The 16,406-nt window shown below is 43.6% G+C and overlaps 1 protein-coding gene across 1 annotated transcript in view; it reads right to left on the reverse strand.

The window, feature by feature from the left end:
• Positions 1 to 16,406, reverse strand: part of LRRC39 (leucine rich repeat containing 39) — a 35,135-nt gene that overhangs the window by 1,877 nt on the left and 16,852 nt on the right. Inside the window, exons 7-10 of the mRNA XM_038744860.1 lie at positions 15,530 to 15,666; positions 10,027 to 10,172; positions 6,795 to 6,947; positions 2,255 to 2,400 (exon numbers count right to left, since the gene is read on the reverse strand). Of these exons, the coding sequence (XP_038600788.1) occupies positions 2,255 to 2,400; positions 6,795 to 6,947; positions 10,027 to 10,172; positions 15,530 to 15,666 (582 nt within the window). The remainder of the gene's footprint in view (positions 1 to 2,254; positions 2,401 to 6,794; positions 6,948 to 10,026; positions 10,173 to 15,529; positions 15,667 to 16,406) is intronic.

Consider the following 16,406-nt stretch of genomic DNA (forward strand, 5'->3'; position numbering starts at 1 on the left):
ATGAGGGAACTGAGGCACAGAGAAGTGAAGCGACCTCCTCCCCCTTCTTCCTGCTTTTCCAAGGACATGGAGGCTACCCAAAACCCACCCAAATCAACTGCATTCAGCTCTGCTGATCTGCTCGTGCAGGGACCAAAGGAGAGTTCCTCACTCTTCCTATCATATTTATACTTTTCCGTAAAAGGGCTGTAGAATGCTTCTTGACACGGTCAACAAGGCCCTTGAAATCAATCAATCAATCAATTGTATTTATTGAGCGCTTACTGGATGCAGAGCACTGTACTAAGCGCTTGGGAAGTACAAGTTGGCAACAAAATACCAGAAAGCACAGTGGAGAATGCGGCACGCTTCCCAAAATGCAAGTTGTGGCCCTGCTGACAGAGGAGGGAGGGTGTAGGGCAAAGGTTTCCCAAAGACCCCTCCGCAACCAGCCCATCATCATCATCATCATTCGTATTTATTGAGCGCTTACTATGTGCAGAGCACTGTACTAAGCGCTTGGGAAGTACAAATTGGCAACATATAGAGACAGTCCCTACCCAACAGTGGGCTCACAGCCTGCCTCAAACCAGAGAGGCTGGCAACGATCTTTGCAATGGCTACAATCGCTAAAGTTTTAGGACTCAGGATTAGCCCCGTGCCCCTGTTACTAAACCCCAACCTTTTCCTTTGCTAGGTCACCTGTCCAACCCTGCTAAACTGTAGAGGAGCAGCGGGGCTCAGTGGGAAAGAGACCTCTGGCTTTGGAGTCAGAGGTCACGGGTTCAAATCCCGGCTCCACTACTTAGCTGTGTGACTTCGGGCAAGTCACTTCTCTGGGCCTCAGTTCCCTCATCTGTAAAATGGGGATGAAGACTGTGAGCCCCCCCGGGGGACAACCCGATCACCTTGTAACCTCCCCGGCGCTTAGAACAGTGCTTTGCACATAGTAAGCGCTTAATAAATGCCATCATCATTATTATTAAATGCTTATACCTAAGCCAAGCATTTACTACAATGCTCTGCACACAGTAAGCACTCAATAAATACAACTGAATAAGCACACAGGCTTCCATCACCCAGTACATGGCTCCACAAAGAAGGGGCACTCAATACATACTACTGAGTACATTTTTTAATTTTTTATGGTATCTGTTAAGTGCTAATTATGTATCAGACACTGTTCTAAGCACTGGTGTAGGTTCAAGTTAATTAGATCAGACACAGTCCCTATCCCTCATGGGGCTCACTAAGCAGGAGAGAGAATGGGTATTTTACCCCATTTTACAGTTGAGGGAACTGAGGCACAGAAAAGTTAAGTGACTTGCCCAGGGTCAAATAGCAAGCAATTGGTAGAATTAGAACCCAGGTCATCTGACTCCTAGGCCTGTGTTCTTTCCACTAGGCCTCACTACTTTGATGAATGGAAGTTAGTGCTGGTGAATATTTGTTTCTTTCCTAAAGCATAACCTTGAGGTTAAGTACAATAAAATAAACTTAGTACCCCAATCCTTCAGGGGACTAGGGAAAATTTGAATAAATGAAGTCCACAGATGATCCTAAAACCTCTTTTGCCAATAGTTGCAGTCTCTTCCTGCAGCATTCCTGTAATAGAGCTGATAGAAACTAAATGAGGGTTTTTAAGTCTGTTTCCCTTCCCCTTTCCACATTTTACTGGATATGCTAATGCCCTGAAGTATCTCAAAAAAGGAGTGGGGAGGAGGAAAAGCAAAGGGCTAGGAGAACCTATTGGGTAAAAAAATGCCAAACCCAGGGAGGAGTTGACCAGTGCTTAGAACAGTGCTTTGCACATAGTAAGCGCTTAACAAATGCCAATTATTATTATTATTATTATTACTCAGAGGTGCCAACTTTTCATTTTGAGTGCAGGGGCAAAAAGGAGGCAGGGATTTGAGAGGGAAGGAGGACAAGGAAGAATTAAGCTTCAACTAACAGGCAGGCAAGAAAGCCACCATTTTGGATCTTTTCAGCCCTGATTCAATCAATGGTATTTATTGAGTGCCTACTGTGTGCAGAGCACTGTACTAAGCACTTCGGAGAGTATACTATAACAGAGTTGGTAGACACGTTTCCCTGCCCTCACGATTCTCAAGCCTTGTCTGAGACCTTCATGAGGAAATCCTGGAGATTCGCTCAAAATACTGGGATTTTTCCCATTGCCCAGGTGGAGCAAGTACCTCAGCATACTACTTTTTCCTTTCCACCCCCAGAAAAAGAGTGTTAGTAACACTCTTTACAGAAGCAAATCTCCTACCTGCCTTGCTTCGGGACTCCTGGATATACGCCAGCATAAACTGAACACCGAACAGTTCCCGTTCTTCCTCCTCCGCCTCATCCATGTTCTGACAAGAAGGAAGCGTCACTTGCAGCTGCAGAGGGTTGTCTCTGAAGTTAACAAACCTGGTAGTTCAACAGAAAACATTACAGGTATATAGTGCCATGGAAACATGTACTTATCGGCTGCGTGACTTTGGGCAAGTCACTTCTCTGTGCCTCAGTGACCTCATCTGGAAAATGGGGATTAAGACTCTGAGCCCCACGTGGGACAACCTGATCACCTTGTATCCCCCCGGCGCTTAGAACAGTGCTTTGCACATAGTAACCACTTAACAAATACCATCATTTATTTTTTTTTATGTACATGTTCATTCATTCAATTGTATTTATTGAGCGCTTGCTATGTGCAGAACAATGTACTAAGCGCTTGGGGAAGTACAATACAGCAATAAAGAGTGACAATCCCTGCTCACAACAAGCTCAGTCTAGACGGGGGAGACAGGCATCAATACAAATAAACAGAAATCAATACAAATAAATACTAAGCAGCAGCGTGGCTCAGTGGAAAGAGCCCGGGCTTGGGAGTCAGAGATCATGGGTTCTAATCCTGGCTCCGCCATTTGTCACTTCACTTCTCTGGGCCTCAGTTACCTCATCTGTAAAATGGGGATTAAGACTGTGAGTCACCCGTGGGACAACCTGATCATCTTGTATCCCCCCACAGCGCTTAGAACAGTGCTTCACACACATTAAGCGCTTAACAAATACCATCATTATTATTTGTAGTAGTATTAAATAAAATTACAGGTATATACATTTATCTGATGCCCTATTTCTTTCCCCCAGGGGAAGAAAGCACACAGGTGAAACAGAAGTCACCACTTAGCCTGTTCGTGTTTGAGTCAAAAGTCAAAACATCTATTAAGTCCTTCCTGATCTGGGTAAGAAAACAGAGGAGTAGGCTCTAAGAGAAAGAAAACCTGTCACCACTAACTTTTTCAATCGACTGAAGTTTTATAAACAGCTTCTGGGTTTATACATACTGCAGGGTTTGTGTTTTTTTTAAATGGCACTGTTTAAATGCTTATTATGTGCCAGGTACCATATTCAGTCAAAAAATCGTATTTATTGAGTGCTTACTGTGTGCAGAGCACTGTACTAAGTGCTTGGGAAGTACAAGTCAAGTACCAAGCTAATCAGGCCCCGACACAGTTCATGCCCCACAACGGGCTCATAGTCTTAATTACCATTTTCCAGGTGAGGTAACTGATGGGCAGAAAAGTTAAATGATAAATCAATCAATCAATCAATCGTATTTATTGAGCGCTTACTGTGTGCAGAGCACTGTACTAAGCGCTTGGGAAGTACAAGTCGGCAACATATTGAGACAGTCCCTACCCAACAGTGGGCTCACAGCCTAGAAGATTAGATAGATAGATAGATATAGATAAAAAACGATATATTATTTATCTATATATAGATATAGAGATATATATAGATATAAATGATATCTATATATCTATATAGATAGAGAAATAATATATATCATTTTTTATATATGTAAGATGATATTTATTAAGCGCTTACTCTGTGCCAGACACTGTACTAAGGGCTGGGGTTAATACAGGCTAATCTGGTTGAACACAAACCCTGTCCCACTCATAGTCTTAATCCCCATTTCCCAGATGAGGCAACTGAGGCACAGAGAAATTAAGCGACTTTCCCAAGGTCACTCAACAGATGTGTGGCAGAGTGGGGATTAGAAGCCAGGTCCTCTGACTGCTGGGGCTGTCCTCTAGCCAGTAGGCCAGGCAGCTTCTCAAGCACGCAAAGGAAAAAGAGCAGACTGTGTTTTCTTTTCCTTTAAGTACATGTTTTCTGAGTGGGTGCTGTATTCTCACTCAGCACAGACCCAAAAGTATGGAACTGCCCCCAGCACATTAACAATCTGCAGACACGTGGCGGAGCCGGGATTAGAACCCAGGTCCATGCTCTATCTCCTCTCAGACCCCCTACACTTTTAGCGATGACAGGCCAAGAAAGTCAGAGAACCTCACTGAAGTGGATTCAAGTTATTGCATGTAAATGGACTTTGAGTTTGTATTTTCCCTAGGAACCTAGGCAGAGAAACAGCCATTAAATTCCAAATCTAGCTGTCTCTTATTTAGGTACAAGTGAATCAGGTCAGGTACAGTCCCTGTCCCGTGGTGCGCAGTCTAAGTCGGAGGGAGGAGAATTTACGGATGAGGTAAATGAGGCGCAGAGAAGTGGTGACTTGCCCAAGGTCACACAGCAGGCAAGTTGTGGAACTTAGAACCCACGTCCGACTCCCAGGCAAGTGCTTTATCCGTGAGGACGGCTTCCCTACAGCAGGGATCATGTCTACCAACTGTATTCTGTTATACTCTCCCTAAGGCTTAGTACACTGCTCCGCAAACAGTGGGTGCTCATTAAATACCATTGGTTAATTAGAAATAGAAAATAGGAATCCTAAGCGTGCTAGTGTATTCTATTTTATTTGCATTATAATGTAATCTAAGTTGCAATGGTAATCATCTTGCTAAAGTACATCTTACTAAAGCAAAGAGGGCCCTTCTCATTATGCAAAATAATGATTCTTATGACTGAAAACCAGCGTGGCTCAGTGGAAAGAGCCCGGGCTTTGGAGTCAGAGGTCATGGGTTCAAATCCCGGCTCCGCCACTTGTCAGCTGTGTGACTTTGGGCAAGTCACTTCTCTGGGCCTCAGTTCCCTCATCTGTAAAATGGGGATTAAGACTGTGAGCACTACGTGGGACAACCTGATCACCTTGTAACCTCCCCAGCGCTTAGAACAGTGCTTTGCACATAGTAAGCGCTTAATAAATGCCATTAAAAAAAACCTGATTCTGTTGATAGGCAGTCTGAAGACCAAAATTCTCTCTATTAATAATAATAATAATAATGGCATTTAAGCGCTTACTATGTGCAAAGCACTGTTCTAAGCACTGGGGAGGTTACAAGGTGATCGGTTGTCCCGTGGGGGGCTCACACTCTTAATCCCCATTTTACAGATGAGGTAACTGAGGCACAGAGTTGTTACTTGCCCAAAGTCACACAGCTGACAGTTGGCAGAGCCAGGATTTGAACCCATGACCTCTGACTCCGAAGTCTGCTCTTTTCCACTGAGCCACGCTGCTTCTCTATTCCCTACTCTTCACCACATGTACACACCGAAATAAGTTGCACTTGGTGGATTTTCAGTAGTAACTGTAAATGACCTTTGGAAGGGTGAAATCACTACAGCAGAGGACCATCTTATTTGCAAATTGCTCTTAGCGTTCCTGTTGCCACGTTTTTTCTTTTACTACTGAAAATCCATCCAGTGCAACTTATTTCAGTCCGTACATATGGTGGAGAGTAGTGAATAGTGAGAATTCTGGTCTTCAGACTGCCCATCAACAGAATCAGGTTTGCCTCCTTGGTTGGGTTTTCAGTCATTAGAATTAAATTCTTACTTTGCATAATGAGAAGGGCTGTCTTTGCTTTAGTAAGATGTTATTTGAGCAAGATGATTACCCTTACAAATTATATTACATTATAATGCAAATAAAATAGAATCCACTAGCATGCTTAGGATTCCTATTTTCTATGTCTAATTAACCAACGGTACTGATTGAGCACCTACTGTTTCCAGAGCACTGTACTAAGCCTTAGGGAGAGTATAATACAATACAGTTAGTAGACATGATCCTTAACCATAGGGAAGCAGCATAGCCTTTTGGATAAAGCACGGGCCTGGGCGTCAGAGGAGCCCTACAACGTGCCTGCTGTGTGACCTTGGGCAAGTCACAACTTCTCTGTGCCTCAGTTACCTCATCTGTAGGTAACCTACCTACCTTCCCAGACTGAGCCCCTTCCTTCCTCTCCCCCTCGTCCCCCTCTCCATCCCCCCATCTTACCTCCTTCCCTTCCCCACAGCACCTGTATATATGGATATATGGTTGTACATATTTATTACTCTATTTATTTATTTATTTATTTTACTTGTACATTTCTATCCTATTTATTTTATTTTATTTTATTTATTTTGTTGGTATGTTTGGTTCTGTTCTCTGTCTCCCCCTTTTAGACTGTGAGCCCACTGTTGGGTAGGGACTGTCTCTATGTGTTGCCAATTTGTACTTCCCAAGCGCTTAGTACAGTGCTCTGCACATAGTAAGCGCTCAATAAATACGACTGATTGATTGATCTGTAAATCCTCCTCCCTCCGACGGCGCACCCCGGGACAGAAACTGTATCTGACCTGATTATCTTGTACCTAAATAAGAGACAGCTAGATTTGGAATTTAATGTCTGTATCTCTGACCAGGTTCCTAGTGAAAATACAGACTCAAAAGTCCATTTACATGCAATAACTTGAATCCACTTCAGTGAGGTTCCCTGACTTTCTTGGTCTGTCATCGCTAAAAGTTGGGGGAGGTCTCATAAGCAGCTTTGTCACCCATTCGGGGTTATGGCTTTCACTCAAGCTTTTACCTTAGGTTTGTCATCTGTTCCATGCACAGCGGAATATCCTTGAGTTGGTTGCTGCTGAGGACAAGAGTAGTCAGGCTCTTCATATTGCTGATGGTCTCAGGTAAGCAAGTTATTTCGTTCCGCTGCAGCCATAATGTATGTAAGCGCTCCATTCTGGAGAATAAAAGACTTCAGTTCATTAGGTATCACAGGAAAGCCTGGTTCTGTTTGTTGACTACGGAAAAACGGAATTTGGGCCACATTATCTCCTACCCCAGTCTGGAAATGAGCTGGAACTGGGCAGAGCCTGGCTCAGGGAAAAGATAAAGTACGGGAATGGGCATTCTGGGATGACTGTATATATGTATATACCTGTATATATATTTGTACATATTTATTACTCTATTTATTTTACTTGTACATATCTATTCTATTTATTTTATTTTGTTAGTATGTTTGGTTTTGTTCTCTGTCTCCCCCTTTTAGACTGTGAGCCCACTGCTGGGTAGGGACTGTCTCTGTATGTTGCCAACTTGTACTTCCCAAGCGCTTAGTACAGTGCTCTGCACACAGTAAGCGCTCAATAAATACGATTGATGATGATGATGACTGGGAGAGACAATGATGGTGGGGGGCAGTGCCCCCGCCCACATGGGGCAGCCCTGGCTCGCTCTGTCTGTGTTCTCTTGGGCTGCTAGCAGCAACTGCAGCCCTGCCTCTCCCACTTTACTCTACCCTGCGGCCTTGGGCTCTAGTGGAAAAAGGACGGGCCTGGGAGTTAGAGGACCTGGGTTCTAATCGTGCCGCCACGCCTCCACACTTGGGGCAAGTCACTTCACTTCTCTGTTACCTCATCTGTAAAATGAGGATTAAGACTGGGATGCAGGATAGGGACTCTGTCCAACCTGATTAGCTTGTATCTACTCCAGTGCTTAGAACAGTGCTTGGCACATAGTAAGCACTTAACTAATACCACACTTATTATTCTTCAGCAAGTGGCTGGTCACCCCACCTCAGGACGGGCCGAGTACCACCAGAGGAGCTAAAGGCCTCTGGGATTTTGCTTTGACCATTTTTATGCTCTCAGCATTGCTCCTACCATCATCATCAATCGTATTTATTGAGCGCTTACTGTGTGCAGAGGACTGTACTAAGCGCTTACCACCTGTGGAGTTCCTCCGAATTAACACGACAAGTTCATTCACTGTTCAGTTTTATCAATTATTGAATGCTTACAGTGTGCAGAGCACTGTGCTAAGTGTTTGGGAGAGTACAATACAACAGAGCTGGCAGATACAATCCCTGCCCAAGAGGAGGTTACAGTTCACGGGGAATCCAGGTTTTTTTTTTTAACATGGTATTTGTTAAGCACTTATTATGTGTCAAATACTGTTCTAAGTGCTGAGGTAGGTACGTGTTAATTAGATTTGATGAAGTCCCTGTCCCGCATGGCATTCACAGTCTATGTAGGAGGGAGAACAGGAGAATTAAGGCATAGAGAATAATAACTGCTACTTAGAGAAGCAGCGTGGCTCAGTGGAAAGAGCCTGGGCTTTGGAGTCAGAGTTCATGGGTTCAAATCCCAGCTCTGCCACTTGTCAGCTGTGTGACTGGGCAAGTCACTTAACTTCTCTGTGCCTCCATTACCTCATCTGTAAAATGGGGATTAAGACTGTGAGCCCCCCGTGGGACAACCTGATCACCTTGTAACTTCCCCAGTGCTTAACACAGTGCTTTGCACATAGTAAGCGCTTAATAAATGCCATTATTATTAATAATAATATTAACAACAATATTAATAACGTATTTATTTTACTTGTACATATTTATTCTATTTATTTTATTTTGTTAATATGTTTTGTTTTGTTGTCTGTCTCCCCCTTCTAGACTGTGAGCCCACTGTTGGGCAGGGACCGTCTCTCTATGTTGCCAACTTGGACTTCCCAAGCGCTTAGTACAGTGCTCTGCACACAGTAAGCGCTCAATAAATACGATTGAATGAACGAATAACAATAATAATAATAATAATTGTGGTTTCTGTTAAGCCCTTAGTACGTGCCAGGTACTGTACTAAGCTCTGGGGTGGACACAAGCACATCAGATTGGACACAGTCCCTGTCCCACATAGGGCTCACAGTCTCAATCCCCATTTTACAGATGAAGTAACTGAGGCCCAGAGAAGTGAAACGACCTGCCCGAGATCACACAGCAGACAAGCGGTGGAGCCAGGATTAGAACCCATGACCTTCTGTCTCCCAGGCTCGTGCTCTATCCACTACACCATGCTGCTCCTCACAACAGAAGTTAAGTGACTTGCCCAAAGTCACACGGCAAGCATTTGGCAGAGCAGGATTCGAACCAGGTCCTCTGACAAACCAGTCTCAAGGTCTTTCCACTAGGCCCTGCTGCTTCTTCCAGTTCAGCGGAGGAACTCCACTCTTCCTCCCAACCCACAAACCTCCACATTTATATATATCCTCCTGGGATGGCGTCTCCTAAACGCGTTCTCCAGATTGGGACAGACCACCTATCGAGCAACGAACTAATGATATTTTATTTAATTTTCCATTTAGTCCCCTCCCCAGATTCCGTCAAACAGCAATATTCTAGCGTAAGAAAGAGTACGTTTTCATTCTAACTGCACGGATTCTTGCCAGATCAGTTTCATGACTGTTTCCTAAGAACCAAGCTGGGTAAAGCGTGGCATAGTGGGAAGCAGTGTGGCTCAGTGGAAAAGAGCGGACTTAGGAGTCAGAGGTCATGGGTTCAAATCCTGGCTCCGCCAATTGTCAGCTGTGTGACTTTGGGCAAGTCACTTCACTTCTCTGGGCCTCAGTTACCTCATCTGGAAAATGGGGATGGAGACTGTGAGCCCCCTGTGGGACAACCTGATCACCTTGTAACCTCCCCAGCGCTTAGAACAGTGCTTTGCACATAGTAAGCGCTTAATAAATGCCATAAAAAAAGTAGTGGATAAAGCCTCAGCCTGGGAGTCAGAAGGTCTGGGTTCTAATCCCGCCTCTGCCACTTATCTTGGGCAAGTGACTTCACTTCTCTGGGCCTCAGCTACCTCATCTGCAAAATGGGGATTGAGACTGTGAGCCCCATGTGGGACAGGAACTGCGTCCAACCTAATTTGCTTGCATCCACCCCACTGCTCAGAACAGTGCCTGCCATAAAGTAAGCACTTAACAAATACTAATTATTATTATTATTGTTATTAATAAAGAAAGATTGGCTCCCACTCACCAACCTGTCAATGGTGGCAGGCAGCTGTTCAATCCTGTTGCTCCCCAAGTCCAACCACTCCAGGGCGGGCAAATTCAGCACTGCGGGAGAGATGGTCGTGAACTGGTTCATACTTAAATCTAGGTGAATCAGCTTCTTCAGGTTGCTGAGCTGAAGATAAACAGCGCGCATTAATAAACACGGATTAAAATTAGTGACAGAATCTACGTTCTTGTCTCCTGAAACTAATGCAGCCAAAGAGCTTTACTTAGCGTGGAGTAAGAATGACAGGAAAGTCCCCTTCTGCTCCAGGTAAATTCCCTCTGTTGGGTAATCATCTAAATGAAAGTGTTAAAGGGGGTTGTTTCAATAACGTTGTTTTCTTCTGATGTGTGAGCCCTTCAAACCCAAGTATTTGAGGGTTTGGGTTTTTTTTTTTAGGTTATTCATTCAATCGTATTTATTGAGCGCTTACTGTGTGCAGAGCTATGTCAGTTGGCATTTATTTTACTATGAGTACAGTGCTCTGCACACAGTAAGCGCTCAATAAATACGATTGATGATGATGATGATACTGAGGAAAGTTACAAAGCTACTAGAGGACTTCTTCACTGAGCTTCTCAAGCTAATTAATGGAATTAGAAATTCCTTGACGACAGAGTTCGGTGTCTTCTGAGTACAGAACTTCCTCAAGCATTTAGTATAGTATTCTGCACCCTGCAGGTGCTCAATAAATGCTGCTGACTGATTGAAGAGGGTGGATATCAATCTATCGAATTTATTGAGCGCTCACTGTGTGCAGAGCACTGTACTAAGCGCTTGGGAAGTACAAGTTGGCAACATATAGAGACAGTCCCTACCCACCAGTGGGCTCACGGTCTAGAAGGGTGCAGACCTAATGCTAATATTTCTGAACAACGTTCAACATCTAACCAGTTTCCCCCGAAGTGAATTGCTTCTTAAGAGCTTTGCACAAAAATATGTAAAATGGGGAGAGTTGGTGGACAGCCTTGAAGGGTTTGTTTTTGCCAGAGACAGAAATGGGAAACCAACACTAATATAAAAGTTTTCAAGATGACATAAATGTTTCAGATGTTTCAAGCGCTTAGTACAGTGCTCTGCATGCAGTGAGCACTCGATAAATATGATTGAATGAATGAATGAAAATAGCTGTTCACAGGAACATGCACTGGGCTAGGCTGAATTTTTTCCTCACTAGTCTGTCTAAAGCTTCATGATCCCTGGGATGGAGAGAAGATGTTTCCTGTAGAGTTTATCAAAATATACTACACCATTCATTCATTCAATCGCATTTATTGCCCCTTCCTTCCTCTCCCCCTCTCCATCCCCCCATCTTACCTCCTTCCCTTCCCCACAGCACCTGTATATATGTATATATGTTTGTACATATTTATTACTCTATTTATATATTTATTTTACTTGTACATATCTATTCTATTTATTTTATTTTGTTAGTATGTTTGGTTTTGTTCTCTGTCTCCCCCTTTTAGACTGTGAGCCCACTGTTGGGTAGGGACTGTCTCTATATGTTGCCAATTTGTACTTCCCAAGCACTTAGTACAGTGCTCTGCACATAGTAAGCGCTCAATAAATATGATTGATTGATTGATTGATTGAGTGCTGTGTGCAGAGCACTGTACTAAGTGCTTATTGGTTATAAATTCTATTCAGAAATAGTTTTTCTTTTTTTAATGGTATTTGTTAAATACTATGTCCCAGGCACTGTATTAAGTGCTGGGGTAGATACAAACTAATCAGATTGGACAGATTCCATGTCCCACATGGGGCTCACAGTCTTAATCCCCATTTTACAGATGAGGTAACTGAGGCACCGATAAATTAAGTGACTTGCCCAAAGTCACAGAGCAGATAAGTGGTGGAGCCAGGACTAGAACCCAGGTCCTTCTTACTCTCCGGCCCATATGCTTTCCAGTAGGCCATGCTGCTCCATACTATACTATAGTATATACTATATAGTATATACTATATATATACTATTCTCCATATATACTATATAGTATATACTATAGTACTATAGTATATAGTATATATGGAGAAGCAGCATGGCTCACTGGAAAGAGCCCGGGCTTTGGAGTCAGAGTTCACGGGTTCAAATCCCGGCTCCGCCAATTGTCAGCTGGGTGACTTTAGGCAAGTCACTTCACTTCTCTGGGCCTCAGTTCCCTCATCTGTAAAATGGGGATTAAGACTGTGAGCCCCCCATGGGACAACCTGATCACCTTGTAAACTCCCCAGCGCTTAGAACAGTGCTTTGCACATAGTAAGTGCTTAATAAATGCCATTATTATTATTATATAGTAACTATAGTTGCAAGAAAACCCCATAATTCCACCTGATTCAGAACACCTAATCAATCAATGGTATTTATTGAGTTGGAAGCAGCATGACGTAGTGGAAAGAGCCTGGGCCTGGCAATCAGAGGACCTGGGTTGTAATCCTGGCTCTGCCACTTACTTGCTGGGTGACCTTGGGCAAGTCGCTTAACTTCTTCATGCCTCAGTTTCCCCATCTGCACCACCACTGCCATTTCTTTCTGTTATCTCTCCAGATCAGCTGAAAGACATTTCTCTGAATCTGTGCAGACAGAGACTTCTGATCATGTGATAGCTTCCTGACTGAACCGGGAGTTCAACCCGATTATTTGTCTACCAAGCCGTCATTTGTCAGGACAGCGTTGGGGTATAGCTGTAAGATTTGTCCCAAGCAAATTCAGGCTAGAATTAGTAATTTCAAGCAAAATATAGAGATATTTGTTCCATGTAGAATTAGCCCCAGTGACCTTCTTCTAGTCCTACTCCCTCTTTCTTAGATTTTTGAGCCTCTTGCGGGACAGGGATTGTCCAACCTGATTATTTTGTATATACCCCAGCGCTTAGTACGGTGCTTGGCACGTAGTCAGCGCTTCCATCTTTATGCTTCTTATTTGGAAAACTTTCCAAATAAAGGGGCCCTTGAAGTGGAAAGGATTTTGAAGCCCTGCATTTCAGGTATTTTAGGCCTCACTGGAGAGGGTGCCAAGGCCCTACTGAGAGCTCACCTCCTCCAGGAGGCCTTCCCAGACTGAGCCCCTTCCTTCCTCTCCCCCTCGTCCCCTTCTCCATCCTCCAATCTTACCTCCTTCCCTTCCCCACAGCACCTGTATATATGTATATATGTTTGTACATATTTATTACTCTATTTTATTTGTGCATATCTATTGTATTTATTTTATTTTGTTAGTATGTTTGGTTTTGTTCTCTGTCTCCCCCTTTTAGACTGTGAGCCCACTGTTGGGTAGGGATTGTCTCTATATGTTGCCAACTTGTACTTCCCAAGTGCTTAGTACAGTGCTCTGCACACAGTAAGCGCTCAATAAATACGATTGATTGATTGATTGGCTGATTGATTGATTGATTGAGGTGAAAAGAGACTGTCTTTCTCCCAGTGAGGGCAGGCGGTTAAAGTGGCAGCTGCCTGGAAGCGGGCACGCTTCCCTGCCCAGAGAGCAGCCAGCCATCATGGTCTATGGTGCCCAGCCCCGCGGCTTAGGGGAGCAATCTAGTCCCTTCCATAGAAATGAGACACTCCCACACTGCCTCCATTCTGTGTCGCCCATCTACTGCCGACCTCTTTTCCACCTCCTATCTCTTCAAAGCCCTACTGAGAGCTCACCTCCTCCAGGAGGCTTTCCCAGACTGAGCCCCCTTTTTCCTCTCCTCCTCCCCATCCCCCCAGCCCTACCTCCTTCCCCTCCCCACAGCACCTGTATATATGTTTGTACAGATTTATTACTCTATTTTACTTGTACATATTTACTATTCTATTTTTGTTAATGATGTGCATCTAGCTTTACTTCTATTTATTCTGATGACTTGACACCCGTCCACATGTTTTGTTTTGTTGTCTGTCTCCCCCATCTAGACTGTGAGCCCGTTGTTGGGTAGGGACTGTCTCTATATGTTGCCAACTTGTACTTCCCAAGCGCTTAGTATAGTGCTCTACACACAGTAAGCGCTCAATAAATACAATTGAATGAATGAATGAATCCCCCCAGCCCTACCTCCTTACCCTCCCCACAGTACCTGTATATATGTTTGTACAGATTTATTACTCGATTTATTTTACTTGTACATATTTACTATTCTATTTTTGTTAGTGATGTGCATCTAGTTTACTTCTATTTATTCTGATGACTTGACAGCTGTCCACATGTTTTGTTTTGTTGTCTGTCTCCCCCTTCTAGACTGTGAGCCCGCTGTTGGGTAGGGACTGTCTCTATATGTTGCCAATTTGTACTTCCCAAGCGCTTAAGTACAGTGTTCTCCACACAGTAAGCGCTCAATAAATACAATTGAATGAATGAATCCCCCCCAGCCCTACCTCCTTTCCCTCCCCACAGCACCTGTATATATGTTTGTACAGATTTATTACTCGATTTATTTTACTTGTACATATTTACTATTCTATTTTTGTTAGTGATGTGCATCTAGTTTACTTCTGTTTATTCTGATGACTTGACACCTGTCCACGTGTTTTGTTTTGTTGTCTGTCTCCCCCTTCTAGACTGTGAGCCCGCTGTTGGGTAGGGACTGTCTCTATATGTTGCCAACTTGTACTTCCCAAGCGCTTAAGTACAGTGCTCTCCACACAGTAAGCGCTCAATAAATACAACTGAATGAATAAATCTCTGGCCTGCAACATCCTCCCTCTTCACATCCAACAGATAATTACTCTCCCCCACTTCAAAGCCTTATTGAAAGCACATCTCCAAGAGGCTTTCCCTGACTAAGCCCTCATTCCCTCTTCTCCCACTCCCTTTTGCGTCACCCTTGCACTTGGATTTGCTCCCTTTATTCACCCCTTCCTCAGCCCCACAGCACTTATGTACATATCTGTAATTGATTTATATTAATGTCTGCCTCCCACTCTAGACTGAGGAATGTGTCTACCAACTCTGTTATATCGTACTCGCCAAAATGAGAGCATACAGTAAATGCTCAGTAAACACCACTGACTGATTGATTGAGCATTCATTGTGTCATCCATCTCTGACACTTGTGGTGCTTATTCTATCGGAAAGGAAAGGCGGACCCCTTCAGCTCTGAGTGAGCATAATTTTGTTTAGCTAAGAGCGTCACAACATGTCCCAAATACGGGAGTTTGGACTCACATCAAGACTAGTGTTTAACTTTCAAGCTGGCAGAGAACAGACATCTGGCAAAGAAGGGCATTTCTGATCTGTTCGTTAAGCAGGTCGTGTCTACACCGCCAGGTATTCATCTTCAGGCCCTTCTCTAATTAAAAAAAATACATTTTCTTTAGTAATAGCAGGTATTTCCCCTTAATTATACAAGAAAGTGAGATGCCATCCGAAGTGCTATGAAAAAGAATAGTAAAAACTTCGTTTTACTGTCAAGAAATGATTCTTCTGAAGAAATGAATCTACACTGGAGGAATACATCAGAAATGGCCAGAGTGAGTAACTGTGAAAGGTATGCTCTTCTCACCTCCTGGGGAAGTTCGCAGATATCTCGGTTCACAGCCAGCTCCAGTTTCTCCAAGCTGACACAGTTGCTCAACTCTTTGGGGACGGTCTTGATTTTGTTGTAGCTAAGGATCAGCTCTTGGAGTTTGGTCAACAGTCCTGTAGACAGAATACATGGTTGCTTCCAGGGTCTGTTAAAAAGAATGGTCTGTTTCCTTTGAATCTTGCGGGCCAATAACTGCTAACTCAGTCCCCCAATTTTCCCAGTGTCCTCAACTCGGGGCCTCTCCACCACCACCACTACTGCCACCAGGCCCAGATCCCAAATATTTCAACTATATAACACCTAAGGACTCCTTAGATGGTAATTCCAAATCAGGACAGCATTTGTAGACACACAGCAAGCAAAGAGCTGACATTTTGGTTAGCCTTTTGGGAAATTTTTGTTTTGAAATACTCAAGTTTTTTCTCCCCTAACTGCAGTTAAATTGATTGTGGAACCAGTTACCTTAGTGCTAGGGATAAGTAATATTTTCCAATTTCCCCCTCTCATTGTAGGACAGCTTCACTTCTCTTTAAGTTTCTGAATTTTGGGGACAATTTTCCCACTTTATTGTCCTAGTCCAATTTCTCCTCTTTTTCCATCTCCATTTACACACAAACATACACACACACCACACACCACACACACACACACACACACACTCCATATACAGTAGCAACATTATTATCCAAGCCTGTGCGTCAGGGTCTTATTACAGAGACAGCTGTTTTTTACAAAATAATCTTTTTTTGTCACACAGCAATGTCTATGAAACATATGGGTTCATATGGTTGAGAAGCAGCGTGGCTCAGTGGAAAGAGCATGGGCTTTGGAGTCAGAGGTCGTGGGTTCAAAT

The sequence above is a fragment of the Tachyglossus aculeatus genome, chromosome 4, assembly GCF_015852505.1.
Source record: "Tachyglossus aculeatus isolate mTacAcu1 chromosome 4, mTacAcu1.pri, whole genome shotgun sequence".
NCBI classification, from domain to species: Eukaryota; Metazoa; Chordata; class Mammalia; order Monotremata; family Tachyglossidae; genus Tachyglossus; species Tachyglossus aculeatus.